Here is a 25,658-nt window from a genome sequence, read left to right as displayed (position 1 = left end):
TGCCTTAACACCTTTGCAAATCAGCCTTTCATGCCCAAAATTAGGCACCAGCACTGGATTGCAATTTTGAAAAATACAAGCCTGAATTCTTGTTCAGTGTAATCAATAGCTCTATAGTTCAGGGCACCCTGAATCCAACTGCAAATTTCTTCATGACCAACTGCTGCTATTAGGAGAACACAGGTCATTCATAAGACTTTTCTATTCCTGAACTTTCATGTCTCAGACCTGAGAAAAATCAGTTCCAGAGTTTCACTGGGCTATTGGAGAGCTGGGTGCACTAACAAGGAGGAGAGGTACAGCGCTGCCACTGACTTCAGGGTGGTCCTGATTTGTACCCTAGTGCAGATTACAGCTGCATCATGACATCCTAAGAACATCCTGTGATTCAAAAGGGCATTGCAGCACAGCAGAATAGCTTGATAATCCTTCATAGAGGCCAGAAAGTACTAGATTTGAAGAGTTAAGGAAGTGAAGAGCTGCCAGTGGGAAGGAATAAATCACATCCCTGTTCATTTTGGCTGTTGTTCATTTGCCTTGAGGAAGAGCAAGTAAATTTACTCTCTGTAAGAGGATATTACCATCTTTACATTCCTGAATGTTACTGAATGTAATGTATAGATTTTATCAGGAATAGAAATATATCTCTGTTCTATGATTTGAATAATCATATCAATGGAAAATTGATTTATATTATTTTGTGTCTGAGGTAGCAAAAAGATTATTTTCAGGTATCATTAACCTGAGACAAGATTATGAGTGGTCCATTTTAGTGTGTCAGGTACACTTCTGCAGTGTGCAGAACTGCCTCTTGAAAAGATCTGTTTCAATATTACCCAAATAGGTAGGAACTACTGACTACTGAGCAGACTATCCGAAAGGGATGGAGAAAAGCCCCTAGGTATACCTACATCTTCCGTCTCTCCAGCTGGCTTTAAAAAAGCCCATCTGCCAATTAGTTTAAGAAGGTGGATCACAATCACTCTTTCTTCCTTGCTGCTCTCCTGGGCTGCTTGTCCTGATAGTGACACCCAGTCATTTGCTGACTGCAAAGGGTTTGTTTTTGTTGTTGCTCCACTGCCTAATTTTGCATGTGGCAACACAGTGAACTTACCAGTGAGCACTGCCAAGTTGCAAGTTTGATGTTATCTTGTTTAGAAAAACAGGGAAACAATTCTTATCTTTACAGGGTGCAATAATTAAATTAGGCATTCATGTCTGGCATGATGGGGTCAGGATAAAGATAAGTAGAACTACATTCAGGAGTTGCTGGGTTGGACATAATTTCTGTTTATAGGATGTGTATGGTTACCTTCTGGCACAAATGTTGCCTGGATAAGTCCCTGAGGATCTTCTCCTAGGAACTGTCCCTTCGGAAGCACCTACAGTGTTGTCTTTGAGCTTGTAGCTTAACTTTCTTTGCCTGCCATACAGCTGATGCCTCAATAGCTCCCTCTTTCCCAGCTAGTTCCTATGTTTTATTGCCTTCCACAGCAGAACTTTGACTGTCGGAAAGAAAAGGATGTGTGCCCTGTACAAACATTAATTGAGCTAGGGTTATTGATGGTTAGGGTCAGCTTTGAATTCACACAGAAAGTAGCAGAACTATCTGCTGACACCTCATGTGCTCTTGTGATCATGACTAAGTGACACAATTTAGATGCGCCATTAACTTACTATCTTAATAAGCAAACTGTTCTAAGGATTAAAGGTACCCTCTTTGGGTAAAACATTAACTGGTAGATACAAATGGACTGAACTTTTCCTAGCATACACAGACAGAAAAAAAAAAAAAAATTGCTTGGATCTGAATCTACAGCCATCACAACTCCACTGGTGTCTCTGCGGTCACTCCAGATTCCCATAAGTGTAAGACTGGACAGATTTCTAAGGCAGTCTAGCTTCCACCTCTTGTTTGTTTTATTTCATTTTGTTACACATTTTTCTTCTGCTTGTTATAAGCTACTTCTGAGCTTACGGGACATGAAAGCAGAAAGAAAAAAGCTGTATTACAAGTTGTTTTCATTAATAATGCCTCTCATCAGTAGATACCCAACACCTTACAAAAGAGATCAGCTTCACAGTCCCCATAACGAGAATACTGGAGGTCCAGCAGTCTCTCTGTTCAGGAATACTGCTTTTGTGTTAAGCACTCTACACTGATATGTCACCTGTCTGAAACCAGACAACAGTTCTTTTTAGTTTTTATTTTCTCCCAAAGATGTACAGTAGGCTAAAAGGTAGGACAATGTGTAGCAGCATTAACTTCTGCCACTGTAAACGTCTGCAACACCTTCAGTCATGGAAGTGAATGCCAACCTTCATGTTGTCATTCTGCCCACTTGAAAACACATTACTGAACTGTATAACATATTAAATATTAAAACATGTAAATAGTCTTCAGATGTTGAAAGGTGCAAATAAGGTTATAAAAGTCTTATGGTGAGGAGGTGTGGGTACTGTGGCTGTTGTTCAAATGTCTAGTGTTTAAATGCTTGGGCATTATGATCAGGCTCGGTCTGGTTGGGTACTACTATGGGTAGGCTGGCAGTTCTGTGCCTCAGCACTTGAAGAGTTTTAATACTAAGCTACATTATATTTTTATTTAAATGAACAAATCAGTATTTCTGGTCATACATTTTAAAAATAGGACTTTATAGAAGAAAATAGTATTTTTGTTTATCACAAAAATAATGAAATCTCACAAAAATCTCATGAAAAATTAAAATCTCATCAAGAAAATTAAGATTTCACAAACACAGTTATTTTGATCCAAACAATACTGATCAGAACAGTATTCAATCAAAACTGTTTTGATCCAAACAAAACCTGATCAGAATCATGTATGGAAACTATTGTTTAAGTTTGAACAAACTATATTAGTAGTTTGTGTTTGCAATTGGACAGTGCAAGTATTCCTAGGTAGTGCTGATGGTAATTTTTTGAAATGAGAACAAGTCAATAAGACAGTATTTAACAAAGATAAGAGCTTATATCTCTGGCACAGTGAGATTGCAGTCAGTGTGATTTCAGCAAGAACGACATATCAGTTCATATCAGTTTTACTATTGGAGTCTTTATTAGGTAATAATAGATAACAGTTGGTAGTTGAAAGTTCTTAGCACAGTTTAAAGTCACATTCAGGTAATGTGACCTTTGTTAATAGGCTTTAATTAGAACTTGAATTTTATAAGAGAAAGGTCGAGATAAAAGTAAATTAAGTACTTATATTTCAATATCTTCTATCTATCTTCTCTACCACACAGAGTTCTATAGCCTTCTCCATTCTCTCCCATCAAACATGTGGTTTTACAAAGGGAGAAGAAACATTGTGAAATAATAAAATTAGAAAAGTCACCTACAACACATCTACTTCTGCTGATAATTACATATTATAATTGTAAATCAATACTTTGATATTTCAGTGTAAAAAGGGGAAAATTACACAGTTAGCAAGAAAATTAATCTCTCCATACCTTACTAAACTGTTTAACTGTCATTATCATGATGAAAACAAAACCAAAAAAGGTGTTTTACTGGCAAATGAAGTACTTTTTACTGACAAGCAGGAAAAATGAACTTTGCAAGGCCACCTTATTTAAGTTGTGCAAAATATGGGACAGAACTTTCAGGCACAGACACCTGAAATTAGCTACCAAAACACATCCAGGTTGATTTCAAAAACTGTTGGATATCTGCAGCTCCTTGTTCTTCCATTCAAATAACTTTTAACAAGGTTTCCAATTACCTCAACTTGGCTGAACCTTAAACTACATGAACAGTCATGGTGGAGAAGGGCAAATTGATTTGAATTAATCTTTTTTATTTGCTTGCTTGCTCTATGGGGATCTTCTTAGTACTGCTACAGATTAGACCACTCACAGGTCAGATAATTAAAACTGCAGCAGTAAGAGCTGTGGCCATGTAAATGGATGAGGATACGCTGAAGAGAACTTATTAAAGCACAGCAGAACATCATGGACAGAGAAAATGTCCCCATGGCTTAGTGGAAATAGAGTTATACAGCTTTGCTTTTTTGCCAGATCCCTTTCAGTCTCTAACACTGCTGAAAAATCCTTTACTTGGCTTTGTGTATACAAGTAAGTTTACATCTCAATACACACACACACACTCTCTCTCACATATACGCACATATACATATACATGCACATATAGTGTATGTATGTTTATGTATATATATATATATCTGCATATGTGTATGTATGTGGACTTGGATACCCTTCGCCTCCTACAGCCTTCTGGTTCAATCCTGCTGTTTATTAATACTACTAATTCCAACAAAGACCATATATTTTCTTTTTTAATCTGTTATCACCTGCCTCTGTCAGTGCTTTCCAAACAGAGACAAAGACATCTCTTGATGATCTCCCAAAGTGAAGCTAGGCCATCAAACAGAAAATGGGTTAGGAAGAGAGGAGCAACGTATAACAAGTGTATCAGAGCAGTCTGTAGCACAAATTGGTTTTTAAATAAAATAAATATGTATATTTAGAAAAGATCAGTCAGCCTTAAGAGGTGATATTAAAACATTTGGGGAACAACAGCTGAAAAAATTGGATTTTAGGGTAACCTCATAGGAAATTGCATAATATATAATTGTGCAAAGAATCATTTTATCCTTCATGTTCAGTGGGGCCTATGATTTGCTCTGTGATCACATGCTTTATATTGAAATAATTCTTTTCCCAGAGGATTTTGAAATTAACAACATTGAACTCAGTTAAGTACCTTATCTAGAAACAAGTGTCAGGATAAAAATCCCACTTATTTTTAATGATTCCTGCCATACTTTCACAGAGTGGATTCAGGTCACATATGGGAGAATATGTTATAGTGATTATTTGTGAAAAGATGTTTAATTCAAAGATGTGCCCCTCAGTTCACTCTGGAACAGCTTGTATATAAAGAAATACAGAACATGACTGTTCAGTGATGATATTTTGTTAATTAATAGAATAGCCCTGTTTAAATTTCACAGAATGGAAAGAAAAAGATGACACCCTGCTCTGAAATGTTTGTCACTCCCAAAGAGCCAAATTCAGAACACTGGGTAGAGATTTCTGTTCTTTTTCTCTCCCTACTTGTCAAATGGGGCAAGCAGCCCTACACAGTGTCTAAAATTTTATCCGAAATGCTGAAGGTGATGTTTCAGAGTCATTCTACCTGACTCCTGGGTGTGCCTGGGTGCTTCAGATAAGTTTATAAGGAACAAACAGGTGAGTTATGTTTTTCTTATTTCTCCTTTGAATCAGTGAAAGAGTTAATTTTAATGAGAATGTGCTAGGGATTAAAGATCAGCTATTATAAATTGTCGATCTATAAACCACTAGCTCGTATTGCACTTTGACCTTATCTTTATATGTCACAGGAAAGAGCTGTTCTTAGCCCAGACAGGAGGGGACAACTACAGCTGCAGGAGCAGCTGGGTAGAGGACACAAAAACTGTTTATTATATGAGAGATGGATACAATATTTGGTAGAAATAAAGAAGAACATCCAGAACCCATAAAAGCTGAGGTGCAAGGTAAGTGAAAGAAAATCTCTTCTAATACATGTGGTTGCTTTGCTGTTTTCAAATGAAAACTGAAACACTTATTCACCCAAGACAACACTGAAAAGGGAAACTGAGAAAGCGAGAAGTGAACTTTGTTTAAAGGACTGATCTCAGATAATATTTGTGCTCCGATTGTGGTTTTTTTCTCACTTTGTGGGCATTTTTGTGTACTTTTCCGAAAGGTCTGTTTGAACAGGATTCACTGAAATTGGTGGTGAGGGGCGAAATCTCGGGATTTAGTCTGGTGACCTCCCCCTCCCCCACGGCTCTGCTCGGGCTTTCGGTTTCTCCTCTCTGTAACCCTTCCCTACCCTCCCTCTGCCTGCTCACACTCTTCCTTGGAGAGGCACTCTCCTGGAGAGAGGCACTAAAATTGGGACTCTTCAACAATAGTATTTCTAAGTAGAAAAGCAGCAGGAATGAATGCCACCATGTACCATTAAAAAAGGGGTTCAGAAGTTAATCCAGTAAAAACTGCAGGGTATCCTTCAGCGAGATAGATTAAAGTGGCTCTCTAGGGGTGAACACTTGATCAATCTATTATTTTTATGTCTTTTTTTACTTTACAGAACAGAATTTTGCTACAGCTATAGGAGAGATTTGTTGCTGAGGTCCACTCCTTAGTAAATATATGCTGCATTGTTTGTAATATTTAGTCGAAGAAATGATTGGTGTTCAATACCAATTTTAAAGTCACTTCCCAAGTACAACACTTAAAAAGACAACAATTAAAACTTGCAGGGCTTTGTTGTTGTTGTTCTTCAGTTTGGTGGCTTGGAATTGGAAAATATTTTGTTTCAAGTCAGACAAAGTATTTTGTTACAATTTGCAGTGGTTTTATGCCTTTCAATTTATTTTTTTTCTCAAGATAAAAACTTATTATTGAAAAATTTGAAGTTGTTTGAAAACAAACCATTTATCATACCTGATCTGTATTATGGAATGGCTTATTTGAACAAAGACTGCATATTTCAGTACATAAAATTATGTATACAAAATATTCCTTCATTGGCAATGATGATTCAGTATTTACTAATTATGAAGACTAAAGAGAACTTTGACCTCTTTAAATATTTTGCTAGCCCTGAGCTCTGCCAGTATTTTGGCTCCTTGTTACTCAATATGCACGCTGTAAATATGACCCTAATTCTAACGTCAACTGTAATTTAACCCACGGTCTCCTAAACACCGTACAGCCATGTGATTGTATGAAACTCTATTGTTATGATAGCTAATAAGCATCCAAATATTTGGAGATTTTACTGTGTCACTTTTGTGTCCTCATGTGGTACAGAAAAGTATCATTATTTCCACTTCAGATAAAATTCTGAAGCAAAAAAGATACAAGGTCTAGATTTTAAAAGCTATTTAAGCTCTTTAGGATGCTGATTGGTACCCAGTGTGATTTACAGAAATTCTTAATTCCTACTAAGATGAATTTTCATCTGAAAACCTCACTAGATTGACCCTTTGTTCCATGCTTTTCATACTGGAATTATGCCAGAAATTACACTGAAGTACACCAGAAGTTTCAGAAGCTGCATCAAGTCCACAGTGCCTTAAAAAGAAGATCCCCTTTTATTCCCATTTATCTGTTCCAGTGAAATTATTTCCTTGGCCTGTCCTGGAACTTTTTGAGCATCATTATTCTGAGATAGAGAAAAAAAATTTTAGCCCTAGGAACTGCAAGATGTTCATTGAATTGCAGAAATATCTGCTTTTCTTGAATGACGGGCCCTAAAGCAGAAGATAGTTTTACTGGATCAGAATCCCACAAGATCTCATACGCAGCAGAAGTACTACATTTTCACTGCAGGGAAAGAAGGGCTGGTTGCAGCAAGACCCCCTGCGGTCAGCCCCAACTCAGTGTTAGCAAAAGGCTGGTTGCAGCCCATGCTCATGGCACAGATTTACAATCATAAATGGCATTGGTAGGAGGGTAGGGACACAGAAGACTACACTCACTACCCTGCAGTTGCCCATAGTATTGGAGAAATAGCAGAGCCTACAATCTTCTGTTGCCACATAACAGAAAACTGTAGAAAGGGAAGTGACAAGAAGAGAAACACTTGTATTTGAGGTATATAAGCAGACTAAACTTGTTCAGTTATTAATGTTCAGTAGTCAGCCAAACAAAAATTATGTTTCTATTTTGAATGTATACTTTCTTAAGATCATAATCCTATTCTCTCTGAAGGATTATTTTATTTTGCTAACTTATGATTTCCTCACTGTCTTCTCACCAACTATTTTTAGATACTCAAGTTTTGTGCAATTATCTGTATTAAAGGTTAAACCTTGTTCATCTTAGACAAAAAAGTACTATAATTATTGCATTGGAACTTCTTGTATTAGAAAGGCAAGTAAGTTTTGGTTTTCAAGGCTTTTATAGAATGTAGTAAAAATAATAATAATAATGAAAGTCCATCCATTGTGTCAACAATTTTTTATCTTCCTATGTATTCCAGAACTGTAACCCTAATGAAGTTGTGTGAGTATTGTGACATACAATATTAGCTGGTAAGCCTGACTGAAAATATATTTTAGATAAAGCCGGCATTTACTCCATACCCTTCCTTTGCATTTGGATGGCTTTTCCTTATGTCCTTAATGTAATTTCTTTGAAGAAGTGGCAGATGTCCTTGTTTGCCTTACCTAAAGGTCAAAATTCAGGAAATATTCTCTTAGAAAGTGGCCACAGTCCCTTTAGGATCTCAAGAAGTCTTACAGCAAAACAATTGTTACTTCTCTGCAACTGCATCAGCTTTGACAAAATTGAATATTTCCACAGGACATTTCTATCTGTGGTAAAGGGAGTATTAATAAGAAAGTGTGTCAATGTATTCAACATAGGGTCACAAACTAAACGATGGGGAGAATTAAAAGTTCTGAATAGCTTTTTATGCAGAGACAATGTTCAGTGCAGGAATTGTGTGGAAAAGTAGTATGTGATCTTAAATGTTCCCTCAGGAGGCATATGCACAAAGCAGCAAGTGAAGCTTTTAATTTAATATCTGATATGCTTTTGTTCAGCTCTTTAACCCTAATGACTTTCTTTAATTGTTGTTATTCTGTGTGTCAAATGCTAGGTAATGTATTTCTTTCGGGGATTTGGTGAGGAACATTTCTTACCGAAACCTCAACAGTACTTACATATTTTCAGTATAATATTCCTACCTTTTATTTGTGTTCAAAACATCAACATTATGACTACTGTCACAAAAGCACTCCCAAAATGACACTACATTGTGCTGTGTAATTTAATTAATGAAACTTTTACTGGAATTCATTTAGCCTGAAGTTTAAATTGATGTACTGAAGGCCAATGCAAGTCATATGACCTATAAAATATGTTTGTTTCTGATAAGCTCTAGCTTTTCCTGGCATGAGTACAAGCATTTAAATGTATCAGTTTAAGATTTGAGTGTAGGAAAGAAATGTCCAGCTTTATTTACTTCCTGATATTTAATAAAGCACTTTCCAGCAATCTCATCTTCTTATAGTAATCTCATATAGCAATATTGATGCAAATAGTACTAGTGCCCCATTTTTGAGCAGATCATATTTTAGTTAAAACCCCAACATAATTATATGCTATTACAAATCTTGTCGCACCCATAGTCTGTCTGCCTATACGAAGCCTATGCCCTTAGGAAAATTGTCCTGTAACAATCCCCTCACCTAAATGAATGGATACTGAAATCTCCTTTTTGTTTATAGGTCAGTTGCCCCCTTGGTTGCAAGGGATACTTCTCCGAAATGGCCCAGGGATGCACACAATAGGGGACACTAAGTATAACCACTGGTTTGATGGCTTGGCTCTGCTGCATAGCTTTACATTTAAAAATGGTAAGTTGTTGCAAATCGGATTAAAAAAAGCTCAACAACCCAAATCTTGGTGCCTTATGTTGCTAATTCCGTTTTGAGTTTGATTCGTGTTAGAATGTTGCAGGTTTCAGTCTGCAGAGTGGCATGTGTGGTGAGGTGGTAACCGCTTTGGGGAAAGTCTCTCCAAACATAACACTCACACCTCGCTCGCCACAGCAGCAGCAAGTGTCCCTGCAGGGCTGTTATCAGAGATAGATTGTGTTGTCTTTTTTTCTGGAGTGCCAGAGTTCAATATTGTCTGCACTGCAGGACGGTCTGCGACCAGTTCTGAGCAGGTCACTGCAGGGCGGCCTTTGCCTTCCACCCAGAGCAAGAAAACCTCTATTCTTTTGATCTGGATCAACCAAAAATACTGTAATATCCAGAGGTTTTTCTGTTGTGGATGAACAACCTAGTTTCAGGGAAGACTAGCATTCCCCATTTGGGATTTGGTTGTAGCTATAACACCTGTCAGAACAGAAACTAGGCCACTGTGTCACTTCAAATATCAAGCTTATGTATACTTGACACCCCTACAAGCAGTCCTCCTACTTGTCATCCTTATGGAGGGAAAACAGGCAGATCCTCTATCCAAATCAATTTCATTTTTTGTTTTCAGTTAAAGTATTTTTTATCCATTCAGCTGTTTACAGTGTGAGGCAGGATGTTTTACACCTAGATTCTTGCTGCAAAAAGTATATATCTGTAAAAGAACTGGGTTTTACTCCTGTCACCCGCCATTCCTAGTGTTTACTTTTTACACAGAATCGTCTAGGTTGGAAAAGACCTTGAAGATCATCCAGTCCAACCATTGACCTAACACTGACAGTTCCCAACTACAGCATATCCCTAAGCGCTAAGTCAACTTTACTCTTAAACACCTCCAGGGAGGTGTTTAAGTTTTTAGTTTCTGTTTCTGTGATTAGAGGCATTTAATGCCACTGCAGGATGTCCTTGCCTGTCCAGCTCTACGTCCTTAACAAAATAACCTATAAAGAAATGACCAGTGTTTATTGAATGGCCAGTATATTTTGCTTACCTAAAGCAAACTGAGCTCAGTTAGTTCAAGTATAGTGGTCCACTAAATTGTTTAGGATCGGCATTGATTCCTTCAAGCAATTTGTTATTCTCTCATAACTAAATTTTGCCAATATAGGAGATTTATCACCACCCACACACTGATGTGTAATTAATCATTTTTACACAGATTGTTTTGGTTTACAGGAATAGTTTATCCAAATCCCTCCTTTCCTCTCCCTAGTCCCCCAGTATTGTCCAACTGTGTCAAGGAAATTGTTTCTAGTCTCAGCAGCCACAGGAACAGTCCTGGGTTCCTCAGAGAGCTGAAAAAGCCTTCCAAAACAGGGATTTAGGAACATTGTTGGTTTCATTGCTAACTTTTCTTAGCTAGAAGACATCTGCTTGAGAAACTCTTTCTCTGACTTTACTTATACTAATTTTTTTCAAGAACTCAGTATGAAATGTGATTGAAACCTGTTTGGCCTTTGTCAGGTGAAGTTTACTACAGAAGTAAGTATCTCCGAAGCGACACATACAACTGCAATATAGAAGCAAACAGAATTGTGGTGTCTGAGTTTGGAACAATGGCTTATCCGGATCCATGCAAAAACATATTTGCCAAGTAAGCAATGCTTTTCCCAACAAGATTCTTCTGTCTACTTCTCTCTACAGCACAGATGTCTTTCTGTTTACCCTTGACACATATTTACAAATACAAAATTTGTTTTGTAAATTTACAATTGCTAAATATTGGAAAGGCCAAGAGATATAACCAGCACTGTACTCTCTATGGGTTATTCTAAGGCAAATATTTAAAATTAATTTTATCAGCAATATTGGCAGTTTTATTCACTATTGTGAGTAGATTTTGTTGTAATTTTGAAAAAACAAGTATTTTCTTTTTCAAGTGTTTTGCAGAACTTTAAAAAAATGATACTCTGTAAGGGGAGAAGCAGCAAGAAAGGAAAAGATTAAGAGATGGGGAAGGTATTTATGCAAAGTTTATTCAACAACAAGAAGAAAAGCATCAAAGATTGAAAAAGAGTCAGAAAAACTTCTGGATTAAAGACCATTTTTACAAAAAAAAAAAAGTGACGAAAAATTCCAGTTGTTCCTTGAATCAGGTGCAGTGCTTTGAAGGACTATACTCATAGGCCTGAACTAATCTTATATTCAAAATCTGAACCACTTGGGATCACTGCAATAGCTGCTTTCATACCATTAACAAGGATGATAGGCTGTATGTGAGAGGCAAGGTGTAAGTCATCATGTTATCACCTGTGTTGTAAAACTGGTGATGGAAATTCCCTAACAAATGCAAGTAGTTCACCCATCTCTTCTTCCTGGCTGAACTACCTCTAATGACCTTGAATTTGCTATTTGGTAGAAGCACATTCATGGATAGCTATTATAAACTAGTTGATAAGTTGTCAGTTGTTACCCTGAGATAAGATGCTTTTCTTCCCTCTTCCAGCAGTAATAGGGTAATGCTGGTATTTTAAGTTCAAAAGGGATATAAGCAACTTTGTCTTGGCTTCAAGAGAATATGATAAAATCCTAAACTAATAAGGAAAACTGTCAAGCCCATATGTGAAGTTGGATCTTCTTTGAAATCATAATTGTGATATGGGATAACACCGGGAACAAAAATATTCCATCAGGGAGTAAATGAGTCCATCTATTTTATGAAGGCAGATGCTGAAAAACCTACCAGCTTTTAGGTAGGAAGTGTTAGGCCAAATTTTCCCAAGGTATGCCCAGAAGAGCATGTGATTAGCCCATCCTGATAAACCAGTGCATATTTTACAGCTGACAGCAGGACTGGACCTGGATGCCCATTTGTGTATGCAAAAACTGTTGCATGTGTTGCATGGGGATGAGTCTCTTGAACCACGTAACAAGTGATAGGACAAGAGGGAATGGCCTCAAGCTGCACCAGGGCAGGGTTAGACTGGCTCTTAGGAAGTATTTCTTTACAGAAGGGGTTGTTAGGTGTTAGAATGGGCTGCCCAGGGCAGGGGGGGAGTCCCCATCCCTGGAGGGTTTGAAGAGTCGGGTTGACCCAGCGCTGAGGGATATGGTGGAGTTGAGAACAGTCAGTGTGAGGTTAATGGCTGGACTGGATGATCTTCAAGGTCCTTCCCAACCTAGATGATTCTGGGATTCTGTGTGTCCTTAACCCTTGCTCAGGCCAAGGGTGTTGAAGAAGTCCATCTCCTCTGCTTTTCCACCCTTTCCAGGGGGGTGGTGCAGAAACTACCAGAAGAGAGCAAAGCAGGGGAGAGACAGACCCAGCTCCCTGACCCTGCTGCTGTGCACAGCCCACACTGCTCGGGTGATTTCTGCTTTGCACGGGGTAAAATACTACAGCTGCTGCAGCTCTAGTGAACTGATAGGAAATCTCCCTCTGTGCAGGGCGTTCTCGTATTTGTCTCACACCATTCCTGAGTTCACAGACAACTGCCTGATCAACATTATGAAAACTGGGGATGATTTTTATGCTACCAGTGAGACTAACTTCATCAGGAAAATTAATCCGCAGACTCTGGAGACATTAGAGAAGGTATAAACAACTGTCTGTCATTCTGATTCCTCATCTGCTAATGAATAAAGTTTCAGGCTGACTCATACGGATCCTTTAATGTATGCAGGACACAAAACAGCAAAAATGCTTTTCTTCTTCTACTATTCCCTTACTTTTGAAATCATGATAAAGTGAAATAGTGAAGATAACAGATCTTTTAAAAACGCATGAGTTCAAAATTAAATCCCAGGTAGCTTGGGAAAAGCTGGGCTTTGAGCAATTTCACTTGTACATAATCTAGCAAAGTTGCAGGAATGCCATATATCATGCTTTATGACATAATTATTTTGGGTCATTTCCATTATTATGCATCTGTAGTTATCAAGTAATTTATATAATTAACAATTCAGTGGATCAGTTATATGAGTAATTTTCAAGTACCTTATGCAAGATAGTACTTAATTATTAAAATGAAATCTTGACATATTGAAATACACAATGAGGTTTTTCTAGTATGCAGTATAGTTTGAGTACAATTTCCAAACTTTAAATCAAATAGAAATCTTTTTGCTCCAGAATATTGCTGGACTCAAACCCCTGTTAAATAAACTGCTTTCAGTATGAAATGGGCATTTGCAGAGTAACTTCTTTAGCCAGTCCTCCCGTGTTACATGGCTGTGAGGGAGAGGTGAATGTAGTTCAGATTCTGTAACTTGTTTTAGCCTTCAATTAGGAAATCATTTGAGTACCTACATAAATAATTTGGCTTAATTGTTTAAACTTCAAGGCCTTTGAAAACAGGGTACCAATAAAAGGCTGCCAGTGCTAAAAAGCTGGTGGATTTGTGGTGTTAACTGAGATCAGTTTTAATTCTCTTACACACCTTTAAAATCTCATATTGTATCATTTTCCAGGTTGACTACAGCAAATATGTAGCTGTAAATGTGGCAACTTCTCACCCACACTATGACAGTGCTGGAAATATTCTCAACATGGGCACTTCAATAGTTGATAAAGGGAAGACAAAATACATTCTATTTAAGATTCCTCCTTCTGTGGCAGGTAAGATATGTACTTCATACATGGGAGAAATCCAAGCATGAGATTGGATTGGAATTTATGATAAATATAACTTTATTTTTTATCATGTATGTTCAGAAAAAGAAAAGAAGAAATCTTGTCTTAAACATCTGGAAGTGGTATGCTCCATCCCTTCTCGTTCTCTGCTCCACCCAAGCTACTACCATAGTTTTGGAATCACAGAAAATTACATTGTCTTCGTAGAGCAGCCATTCAAACTGGATATTGTCAAAATGGCAACTGCTTACATCCGAGGTGTGAACTGGGCTTCCTGCCTTGCCTATCATAAGGAAGATAAGGTATTTTTCCTAATGCTGAACAATGGAGTTAGCCAGGCCAGTGACCTCTTCCACACTGTTCTGTTTTTATCTGGTTCATTAAATTCAGTAATCCCTCACCTTTCTTCAAGCCTTGACTTCCATGTTGCACATTTTTTTTAGAAGTTGTATTTTTTTGAATACTATATCCCATCTCCAGAAATTTCACCAGTAAATATCTGATGCTGAAGTGCTTGAGAAAGAGGATAGTTTGGTGGTGTTAGAAATACTCTGTGCTTGAAGAGAAATTCAAAACCATACTAGCATCCCAGATACATACAGTTGCTCCTGGTCCAGACAAAACACTGTATATTGTGGATGAGATCTGCTCTAGATCCATTGCATCAGATAGGAGAGCCAGATTGGTGGAAAAGTCTGCATCCAACAAAAGGAGAGGCTTTCGCTGCAGCAACTGAGGAAAAAAACCTGTTTTCTGAGAACCTTATTTCCACAGGCTCTGTGGGGCATGCTGGGATAGAGGGCACCAGCACAAAGCACCACAGAAACTCTGGACTAAGGCAGATTTATTTAATTTAAAAATAGAGCAGGGGATTTTCCAGGTTTTACCAGAAAACCTCAATCCTCAGCCTAGTCCAAATAGTAATTTGCAACAGTAAAATGAGTTTAAAGCACTTCCACATTCATTTTACTCCCGCATTTTCTGGTGTTCAGGTTGGAACCTCTTGTCTCCTAGCAGCAAATCCTGAGTTTTTAATATGCTTCAGTAGAAACAGACAATACATTAGAATGTTGATGGCTATCATTAGAAAACAGTTTCCTAAATAACTATTTGCTAATCATCAACAGTTTTAAATAATGTTTCCTATCTTTCAGACTTGGTTTCACTTTGTAGACAAGAAGACTAAAAAAGAAGTATCCACCAAGTTTTATACTGATGCTATGGTGTTTTTTCACCATGTAAATGCTTATGAAGAGGATGGCCACATTATTTTTGATATTATTGCCTATACAGACAATAGCTTATATGATCTGTTCTATTTAAAAAACCTGAGTAAGAACTTTGAAGAGAAGAGCAAACTTACTTCCATACCAACCTGTAAACGGTTTGTTGTTCCTCTGCAGTATGACAAGGTAAAAAGAAAATTGCTTTTTAATCTGTTCTTTGATCAGTAATTTAAAATACATCAGTGTGAATAACAGGTGAATTATTAGTTGCCAGCCCTTATGTGCAAATTTCTGATTCTTTAAATATAACATGTTCATCCAGTGTGCGGGAGTTCTGGTTTGTGTATGTATTGTGAGAAATGGCAATGAGCAGCTGGATGTAGTTACTTGGATCTAGGTTCTGATACCATTCTTCAGGGAGAACAGGGCTATTGAGCACATGTAATTTCCTTCCCAGTGAGATTATTTGTAAAATGCCATCAAATGTGAGCAGATGTATCAACTTGGTTGTTGACTGGAAGGGCATGCATGAGGTTTTGAACGATCTATTTCTTCCCTTTACTGGAAGCCTGTATATAATACATAAATACTCCCAACTGTTGCAATGGTTTTATTAAAATCAGAATATTTCATTTAAGTGTGAGATTTACCAGGAAGATGAAAGAATTTATCTTTCAGTTTAATTTAAAACATCATTTTACATCATTGTTTGCAGGGAAGATTTTATACTGCCCAGCAACTTGGGCAAGTTTCTGTCTGATACATTTGGAATGGATAATACTTTTTCTTTCTACATCCTAGAACCTTGCTGCTTTGGTCATGCCTCAAAAACAGTTATGCAGCAATGACAAAGGATGTGTTGGATCACACCAGCTATCCAAACTACTCTGCAATCTTAAGAATTCAGCAATAGCATATTAAAAACAAGAGTGCATTACACCTATTTTTGCACTTGATTTACAGCAGGTGCAAAAAAAACCCTAAACTTGGTGACTTTTAGTGGGAATTCGATACCTAATTCCTTGAAACCCATCTTCATTAATTAAATTCACAAACTATGTAATCCATTTGTTGTGTTTCTGGGATATAGCCATGTCTATCTAAACTTTTTTAAAGGCTCGGTGTGATTCAAAATTATTACTCTATGATCTATTAAAATCCTCTGAGTATAACAAGATTTCTAATGAAAAGGTCAGAATCTAATGTTATAAGATAAACGCCATAAGAAGGAAATTCTTGAAGCTGTATTCTTTGTTTAATCCCAGAATCGTCTGTATTAATATCAAACCTGATGAAAGCTCTAAATGAGAAGCATATTCTTAGAGACACATTACTTTTTCAGCATATGTCTCTTTCAGGAAGCTGAAGTAGGTTCTAATTTAGTCACAGTTCCCTCTACTGCAACTGCTGTAAAAGAGAAAGATGGCAGCATCTATTGTCAACCTGAAATACTATGTGAAGGTGAGACATATCCATTCTACAAATCTCAAATATGTTCTCTAACACACACAGGTACATTCTAATAATACCTAATAGCTGTTCATATATGTAAGATCTTTATAAAGCGAAGAGAAACAAAACTTTTAATTAATATGTTTAGTGTAGATATTGACAATATCTTTCTCTTTACTACCCTGCTCTTGGTCTATCCAGTAATATATGACCCTGAACATCTCAGATACATATTTATCAAGAGTGAAATCCTTTAAATGTCTGCAGTTACATCAGTTTTATAATAATATTACAGCTATTAATATGGCTTGCAAATCTACAAGAGTAACTTTAGTTGAATAGGTCTGTTATAAATAGTTACTACTGTATTTTATAAAGGTTGCCTTTGAAAGTAGATTTTTAAACTTCTTTCATGGGATAATAACAGGAATATGTAAAGAGTATATATTTATCTACAGTGAAACTAATTTCATAGAATGATAACCTCCAATTATATCTGATGTTCGCATCTCATGTATTTATGAAGAAAGAAAAAAACCCAAAAGAACCCTCATAAGTTCCAGTATAATGAAATCCTAAGAATGAAGAATTGTAATTTTTGAACTAACAAACAACCCTGGCTTAAATATTTTGTGTTAATATCCATCTTCAGCTTTTTAGAAATTCAGACACACAAAATCTATGCCACACCTGTTTTAAATACTGTCAAGGTTTTTCAAAGTGCAAAACTTCCTGAAGGCTGGCATATGTAAATGTACATTTGAGTTATTTTTCTTCACTTGTTCCTAAGTCTGGAACTTTATTTTATCCAGGGATAGAACTGCCTCGCATCAACTATGACTATAATGGCAAAAAATACAGGTACATCTTTGCAACGGAAGTCCAGTGGAGTCCAGTTCCTGTACAGGTATAGTTAACATTTACAAAGTCAGGAACTTTGTATTTACAGAACACATATCAAGTTTAAGCAGTTATAAGTAGACCATGCTTTACTAGTTTGACCCAAAATATTGCCTAATCTGCATTCATACATACAAATTCAAAGTGTGTGGTTCTGAGGCCAGAAAATTAACTCTTTTTTTCAACCTCAAGTTAAAGCTTCTAAACGATGACACATAGTTGGGTACTATGTTCATAAACTTCAGCACTTGAAAGCAAGGAGATGAGAAGTTGGACATATGTGTAGCTTACTTATATGATTAAAACAGTCTCACTGGGCCAAACTATGGAAACAGTATGTCTTAATTTTACTAGCTGAAAATCCGGAACATTATTATCAGCTGTTAAAAACATGTAGTTCCATAGGCAGCAGAACAAATGCTTTCTTACAGGTGTGACTTGAGATTGAATTCTCGAGTATTCAATAGTGTATGTGTTTCTGCCAAAACTTTTCCCATTGGTGGGTCATTCACATGCTAAGAAACATGAAATGCCTGAATTCCTGTAAGGGTGAGTGTGTGCTGTACCATTTCCCTCATAAATATTAATAAACTCAGGCTTCTTTATCCACCTTTGTATTTCCACAAAGTCTCTTGAACACAATAGTTACTGAGACCCTCACTTTTCTGTGAAAGTGGGCTGAACTTCTGTAATGTGCCAAGAGCTACCAAGGAGAGAGTAAGTAGGAAATAGAAGTACTAGACAGACATACCTCTGTAATATTTTTTCCCTTTAAGAAACCTAACTAAAAAAAATAAGTTATTGCAACAGTATCTAATCAATTAACAATATTAAAACAGTATCTAATATTTCAGAAAGCTTTATGTTTTGCTAGCTAGTTTGGTATTAGAGGGTAGCAAATGTTTCGTTTGTGTATAAATGATGCCAACTTTTCAGGAGACAGCCTAGAGTACACATAGATCAAGATGAAAGGTATTAATAGTTGAAGATAAGAGTATTGTACAGACAAACTCTTTATAATTCTTGTTCTGTGACTATAAGGCAGCGCAAATTGAGTTCACTGTTGGTTCTTGTATATAATTACCACAACTGATTACAAAATATAGCTGGATTTCTGCATGATGTAAGAAAATTTATTGCAGCACATCTGACAGTAGCTCAAACAAATCTGCAAGTTTGTGATTTTCAGTGTAGATAATCCCTGCTTGACTTAAATATAATAAAAAATGCTGTTAGAAGACTTTTTTTTTTCCACATCAGTTGCTCTTTAATGAGTGCAGGCACAACAACAACCATGTATAAACCTTAGGTAAAGTCTGTCAGCGAAATTGCTGTCATCTTGGTTACAAGGGAGAATTCTTCCAAATTCTTCCTCCAGTAATTTGAATAGTTTAATTTTTGTGTAAACATATCTTTTGACTAAAGGTCAAAAAGAAAAAGAATATAACTGCATCTGTATGGGTAGAGAAAAGGTCTTAATAGAACTGAACTGAAAATGCCATGCATCCCCACTGGCGATTGGTTTGGTCAGGCATTTGACCCATTAAGGAGATGAAAATCTGTACTCTGTTCCTTCAGTAAATACCAGTATCTGTGCGGAATTCTTGCCCTATTGGTTTAATCTTTACACATCACTATTAATAGCCTTTGTTCTGGCATATATACCCTACTTAACAATAGAAGGCCTTGAGAAATATTGAGGTCACAATAAAAGGAAAATAATTCACAGGATTAGAAAATGGAAGGTTTAAATCCTGTTTCCTGCTTTACTACAGAATCGCAGTGATTTGGCCCAAGTCACTTAAATGTTCCTCTGTATAGTGAGTGCATTATTTATAATGAAGGTTCTCTCATGATCTGTTAGGATTTGTAAAATACTTAAAGCCCATAAATGAAAGGTGTAACTGTAATCTAATGACATGAAATTGAAAGAACATTGTGTGATTATGCAGCCACTAAATGTGACTCCAATGTTTAACATTTTCCAGGTGTTTCCTTCTTGTGATGACACATGCCTTGTTGCTCCTTGACTCTTAGCGTTAGTTCTCCATGTCAGCAGCCTGTTCGTGTTGCACCTTTGGAATAAACCACTGTCTGGGTCACTGACATTTTTCTTTTCTGGCCATAATAATTTAGATTGTGAAATTTAACATCCAGACAAAGGAAATGCTCCACTGGAGAGAGGACCACAGCTGGCCATCTGAGCCCATTTTCGTTCCCAGCCCTGATGCAAGAGAAGAGGATGATGGTAAAATAATGACAACGTTCTGAAAGCTGGGGTTACATGACTTTTGCATTAAATCTTACAAGTTTCATTGTTCTTAGTCAAGAAAGCTGGGTTGATGCTTCCGCTGTGAGATTAAAATTAGCACCAGCCATTTTATACCTGCAGACAAAAACCCAAAGCAACGGTAGACCAAAATCAGCTTGTGTAATGTCCCAAGGTAGCCATAAACAATAAAACCAATGCTTAGGACTTTCCAGAGAGCCGCTCAAGCTGCATTTACCAATAGTTTGGAGCAGCTGAAGCTGTGGGAAGTCAGTGTTGTTACAGATGAGAACATGAAGTGGCACTGCAAGTATCCCTGTAATCTTGATCCAGTTCTGCTCTCAGGTGACTCCTTGCAAAGGCAGATGGCAAATAGCTGAAAGGATGAGTCCCAAAACTGCCAGGCACACAGTTCAGTGTTGGTTTGCTTTTTTCCTTCCCAATGAACTGCAGGCAGAGCAGAAAGAAGCACAGAAGAGAAGCATTCATTAGTTCTTTAGCGTTCTTAGTAGACTTCTTGATCTAGTAAGCACTTTCAGTTTGTGTCCTAAAATTCTTAGGAAGCAAGAATTGTTTCCTGACAGTTTTATCTTTTCTGCTTGGTGTAGCTAGTATGCTTCTAATTCTTTGTTTGTATGTCACAGGTATTGTTCTAACCTGTGTTGTGACATCTGATCCAAAGAAGGCACCCTTCCTACTTGTCTTGGATGCTAAAACATTCAAAGAATTGGGTCGAGCCACAGTAGATGTAGAAATGCATCTGGACCTGCATGGAATGTTTGTACCAGAGAAAGACTTGAAGACTGAAACTGAGTAAAATGCTATTTATCCCATTACACAGACTGAGACAACCTTCTACTGAGTGTGGGATAATATCATTCAGGAACAACTTTATCTTATGACAAGAAATGACTAAATGTTATCTCATCAATAACTATATAAAATCTCTTATAAGAGGTAGCAATAACTTCCATTATAAATAATTATATGTGGAACTGGTACACAACTATTCCAAAACAAGAATGATCAGTAATAAGTGCTAACGTATGCAACTCATGGGGCAGGGAATAGGAGACAAAGGTAACAAGAATCATAGACTCATAGAATGGTTTGGGTTGGAAGAGACCTTAAAGATCATCTAGTTCCAACCCCCTGCCATGGGCAGGGACACCTTCCACTAGACCAGGTTGCTCAAAGCCCCGTCCAACGTGGCTTTGAACATTTCCAGGGAGGGGGCAGCCACAGCTTCTCTGGGCAACCTGTGCCAGTGTCTCACCACCCTCACAGTGAAGGATTTCTTGCTTATGTCTAATCTAAATCTTCTGTCTTTCAGATTAAAACCATTACCCCTTGTCCTATCACTGTACTCCCTGATAAAGGAGTGTATCTTTCCTGTAGCCCCCTTCAAGTACTGGGAGGCTGCTCTAAGGTGTCCCCAGAGCCTTCTCTTCTCCAGGCTGAACACCCCCAACTCTCTCAGCCTGTCCTCACAGGGGAGGTGCTCCAGCCCCCTGATCATCTTCATGGCCTCCTCTGGCCCCGCTCGAGCAGGTCCGTGTCCTTCTTCTGTTGGTGCCCCCAGAGCTGGACACAGCACTGCAGGGGGGTCTCACAAGAGCAGAGTAGAGGGGGAGAGTCACCTCCCTTGACCTGCTGACCACACTTCTCTTGATGCAGCCCAGGACACAGTTGGCTTTCTGGGCTGCGAGCGCACGTTGCTGGCTGAGAGTCAGTATTCCATCCACTAATACCCCCAAGTCCTTCTCCACAGGGCTGCTCTCAATCCACTGTATTTGTGCTTGGGGTTGCCCCGACCCATGTGCAGGACCTTGCACTTGGCCTTGTTGAACTTCATTAGGTTCACATGGGCCCACCTCTCCAGCCTGTCCAGGTCCCTCTGGATGGCACATCCAGTGTGTTGGCCCCACCACACAGCTCAGTGTCGCTGACAAACTTGCTGAGGGTGCCTCGATCCCACTGTCCATGTTGCCAACAAAGATGTTAAACAGCGCCAGTCCCAACATGACCCCTGAGGATGCCACTTGTCACCACTCTCCACTCAGACATCGAGCCGCTGACCACAACTCTCTGAGTGCCACCATCCAGCCAACTCCTTATCCATGGAGTGGTCCATCCATCAAATCCATGTCTCTCCAATTTAGAGACAAAGTTGTTGTGTGGGACAGTGTCAGATGCTTTGCACATGTCCAGGTAGATGACGTCAGTTGCTTTTCTCTTATCCATCAACATTGTAACCTCATTGTAGAAGGCCACCAAATTCATCAGGCACGATTTGCCCTTAGTGAAGCCATGTTGGCAGTCACCAATCTGCTCCTTATTTTCCCTGTGCCCTAGCACAGTTTCCAGGAGGATACACTCCATGATCTTGTCCGGCACACAGGTGAAACTGACTGGTCTGTAGTTCCCCAGGTCTTCCTTTTTTCCCTTTTTAAAAATGGATGTTATGTTTCCCCTTTTCCAGTCAGTGGGAACTTCACCAGACTGCCATGACTTTTCAGATATGAAGGATTGTGTCTCAGCCACTTCATCCTCCAGTTCCCTCGGGACCCACGGATGCATCTCATCAGGTCCCATGGACTTGTGCACCTTCAGGTTCCTTAGATGGTCTCAAACCTGATCTTCTCCTACAATGGGCAGTTCTTCATTCCCCCAGTCCCTGCCTTTGCCTTCTGAGTCTTGGGTGGTGTGTCTGGCTGGATCCCTTGCTGGTGAAGACTGAGGCCAAAAAAGCCATTGAGTACCTCAGCCTTCTCCATGTGCCAGGTAACCAGGTCTCCTGTTTCCTTCTGGAGAGGGCCCACATTTTCCCTAGTCTTCCTTTTATCATCAATGTACCTATAGAAGCTTTTCTTGTTGCCCTTGATGTCCCCGGCCAGGTTTAATTCTATCAGGGCTTTGGCCTTCCTAACCTGATCCCTGGCTGCTCAGACAGTTTCTCTGTATTCCTCCCAGGTTACCTGTCCTTGCTTCTGCCTTCTGTACACTTCCTTTTTATGTTGAGCTTGTCCAGGAGCTCCTTGTTCATCCATTCAGCCTCCTGGCGTTCTTACCTGACTTCCTCTTTGTCAGGACACATCGCTCCTGAGCTTGGAGGAGGTGATCCTTGAATATCAACCAGCTTTCTTGGGCCTTTCTTCCCTCCAGGGCTTTATCCCATGCTGCTCTGCCAAGCAGATCCCTGAAGAGGCCAAAGTCTGCTCTCCTGAAGTACAGGGTAGTGAGCTCATTGTGTGCCCTCCTCACCACCTAAGGATCTTGAACTCCACCATTTCATGGTCACTGCAGCCAAGGCTGCCCCTGAGCTTCACACTCCCCACCAGCCCCTCCCTGTTGGTGAGAACAAGGTCCAGCACAGCACCTCTCCTCGGTGGCTCCTCCAGCACTTGGAGAAGGAAGTTATCATCAACGCATTCCAGGAACCTCCTGGACTGCTTATGTGCTACAGTGTTGCAGCATAACCACTTCATGCTGCAAGTGGCTTCAACCAGTGGCCCATCTGGACCAGGGCTTGTGAACGTGAGGCTGCTCCCATCTGTCTGTAGAGGGCCTCATCTGCTCAGTCTTCGTGGTCGGGTGGCCTGTAGCAGACCCCACTATAACATCCCCTGTCCCTGCCTTCCCTTTAATCCTGACCCATAAACTCTTCAGTCAGCTCCTCATCCATCCCTGGGCAGATGTCTGTGCACTCCAGCTGGTCACTGACACAGAGGGTGACACCCTCTATGTTTTATTTGAGTAGAATGTAGCTTTCTGAGCAAATGAAGTACTGTGTTTACAGGGTGATGCATGGCATGAGTCACATATGTCTGCAGGTCATGTAACTTCCACGGACTGTTTCAAGACTGCAGATCATGATGAAAGTTGTCTCCTGCCAGAAAACCTCGTATTAAATGATCTGCTGTGATACTAATAATTCATGGTAATGTATTCTCTTGATGCTTGATTTCTTAAACTCCACCAGAACCAAAGTATTACATTGAGGTGCTACAACTTTTTAATTTAGAACTTTAAAAAACTGCTTTGCTAATAATTTCATGGTGTATTTTTTTCCCTTTTATGTTGACAAAAACAAGTAACTTTAAATAGAATATATGGGTTTATGTAGCATTCAATTATACTTTAGTGCTGTTCAATCTTAGGTGTTTTGTATTTAAATCAGTTTTCCTTGAGGATAATATGTGACATGGCATTTCATGTAATCAGATTATTACATTGTGTAAAAAATAAACATATAATATTGCTACTAGTCTCTGTTAATAACAGTATATTTGAATGAGAGCAGTATATTTCTAGCAGAACTCAGATAAACATGTTCAACAAACTGTTTAGGTAAAAGAGTGCAAGACTTAATTTAGACATCATCTGGACTACACCGTAGTTGAAACTACAAACTATTGTTGCTACAGCTAAGCATGTGCTTTATTGTCTGCTTAGGAGCATCCATGTTCTGACATGGGTTTATCATTGCCTGTAACAGACGCTTCCCAACAAAAGTACACAACTCTCATTCATCGTCACAATTAAAAAGCATGTTTCAATGTAGAAGTACACCGTGACTCGTTTTTGTTATCGGAATGGCATTTCCTAACCCCCTGAGTGTATTTCTGTTTTCTGATTTGGGGCATTGATTTTTCTTTAAATGAGAGCTTTTTTTCTTTGAATTGTATTTTCCTATTGTAGCTGCTTTTACTGTTGGAGATGTCTTTACTGATGGAGAAAACTAGGTGCACATCCATCCATTTTAGGAGTTCATCTGCTCCACACGTATCACAACGCTACTGAGGTATCTCTCACTCTTTTATATACGCACTCCCACAGTGTCTCTGATGCTCACTGTGTTTTACAGGTAGAAAACAGAATGAAATCATTGTCATTTACTATTTCCCCATCACACGAGAATCTGGGCTTTGGTGACTTGTTCATGATTACACAAGGTGTTTACGGCAGAGCAGGAATCGGACCAACATCATCCACAGTTCTTGTTTGCTCTGTAACAACTATACCTCCCTTTCTCTGCTTAAGCCTTTAAAGTTTGTAAGTATAAAGAATATGCAAGCTATTTTTAATGTAAAAATAGTCACTGTGGTTAGATCTAGAGTTAAAATAATGCAGTTTTGGGCATTTAAATGTTTATATATTCCATAAAATGGAAATAAACACTTCAGTAAGGTGTGTTGCAGAAATAGTCATCTCTAGTGTTTTCAAGGCATATTACCACTACTATTTAAGAGAACTTTATCTTCCAAAGTAGTAACTGAATGCCATTTTTGTAAGTAATATGGAACCAGTACTGGAATGGAAGACTGACTTCTGATGTTGGCAAAGGACACCAGCTGTGGAGTTGTTTCTTTTAATCTGAAAAAGTTTGGATTTAACAAGTCTCCACAAATATTTCTGGAATTATGAGGTAGTAATGAATCAAAAGTCTAACCTTTATTATAGATCTCCTTTTAAGAGCTTGTCTCCAGACTTTTTTCTGTAGAATTCATAGGGTTATGTTTTAAGATGATCATGAGTTTGGATACAGAGTTACTTGACTTCTGAGGAGCTAACTCTTACCGACAGAGATGACATGATGGGGGAATATTCATCATAAAAACAGATCAGATTTAGTTATCTGCAGTCCAAGAAAGCAAATGTGTTATTTACGTTCATGTATACTGCAGAAAATAAATTTAAAAATCATACCCAAAACAAATTCTTATAAACAAAGTGTGCCATATGACC

The 25,658-nt window shown here is 38.4% G+C and overlaps 1 protein-coding gene across 4 annotated transcripts in view; it reads left to right on the top strand.

Moving 5' to 3' along the window:
• The window catches only part of BCO1 (beta-carotene oxygenase 1), a 68,636-nt gene extending 44,157 nt beyond the window's left edge, over positions 1–24,479 (top strand). For 2 of the 4 annotated variants that reach the window (XM_074839292.1, XM_074839291.1), the window contains exons 2-12: positions 5,390–5,545; positions 9,296–9,424; positions 10,955–11,084; positions 12,878–13,025; positions 13,901–14,048; positions 14,145–14,365; positions 15,218–15,475; positions 16,648–16,750; positions 17,554–17,648; positions 19,778–19,889; positions 20,555–24,479. In XM_074839292.1, the coding sequence (XP_074695393.1) occupies positions 5,482–5,545; positions 9,296–9,424; positions 10,955–11,084; positions 12,878–13,025; positions 13,901–14,048; positions 14,145–14,365; positions 15,218–15,475; positions 16,648–16,750; positions 17,554–17,648; positions 19,778–19,889; positions 20,555–20,727 (1,581 nt within the window). In that variant the 5' untranslated portion in view covers positions 5,390–5,481 and the 3' untranslated portion in view covers positions 20,728–24,479. Of the gene's footprint in view, positions 1–5,389; positions 5,546–8,043; positions 8,096–9,295; positions 9,425–10,954; positions 11,085–12,877; positions 13,026–13,900; positions 14,049–14,144; positions 14,366–15,217; positions 15,476–16,647; positions 16,751–17,553; positions 17,649–19,777; positions 19,890–20,554 lie in introns of those variants that run through there. The other 2 variants (XM_074839294.1, XM_074839293.1) reach the window with 2 other exon arrangements.
• Positions 24,480–25,658: the final 1,179 nt, after the last annotated feature.

This window comes from Strix aluco, chromosome 14 (assembly GCF_031877795.1).
Source record: "Strix aluco isolate bStrAlu1 chromosome 14, bStrAlu1.hap1, whole genome shotgun sequence".
NCBI classification, from domain to species: domain Eukaryota; kingdom Metazoa; phylum Chordata; class Aves; order Strigiformes; family Strigidae; genus Strix; species Strix aluco.
The sequence above is the reverse complement of the archived record's forward strand: the minus strand, read 5'-3'. Positions and strand labels throughout refer to the sequence as shown.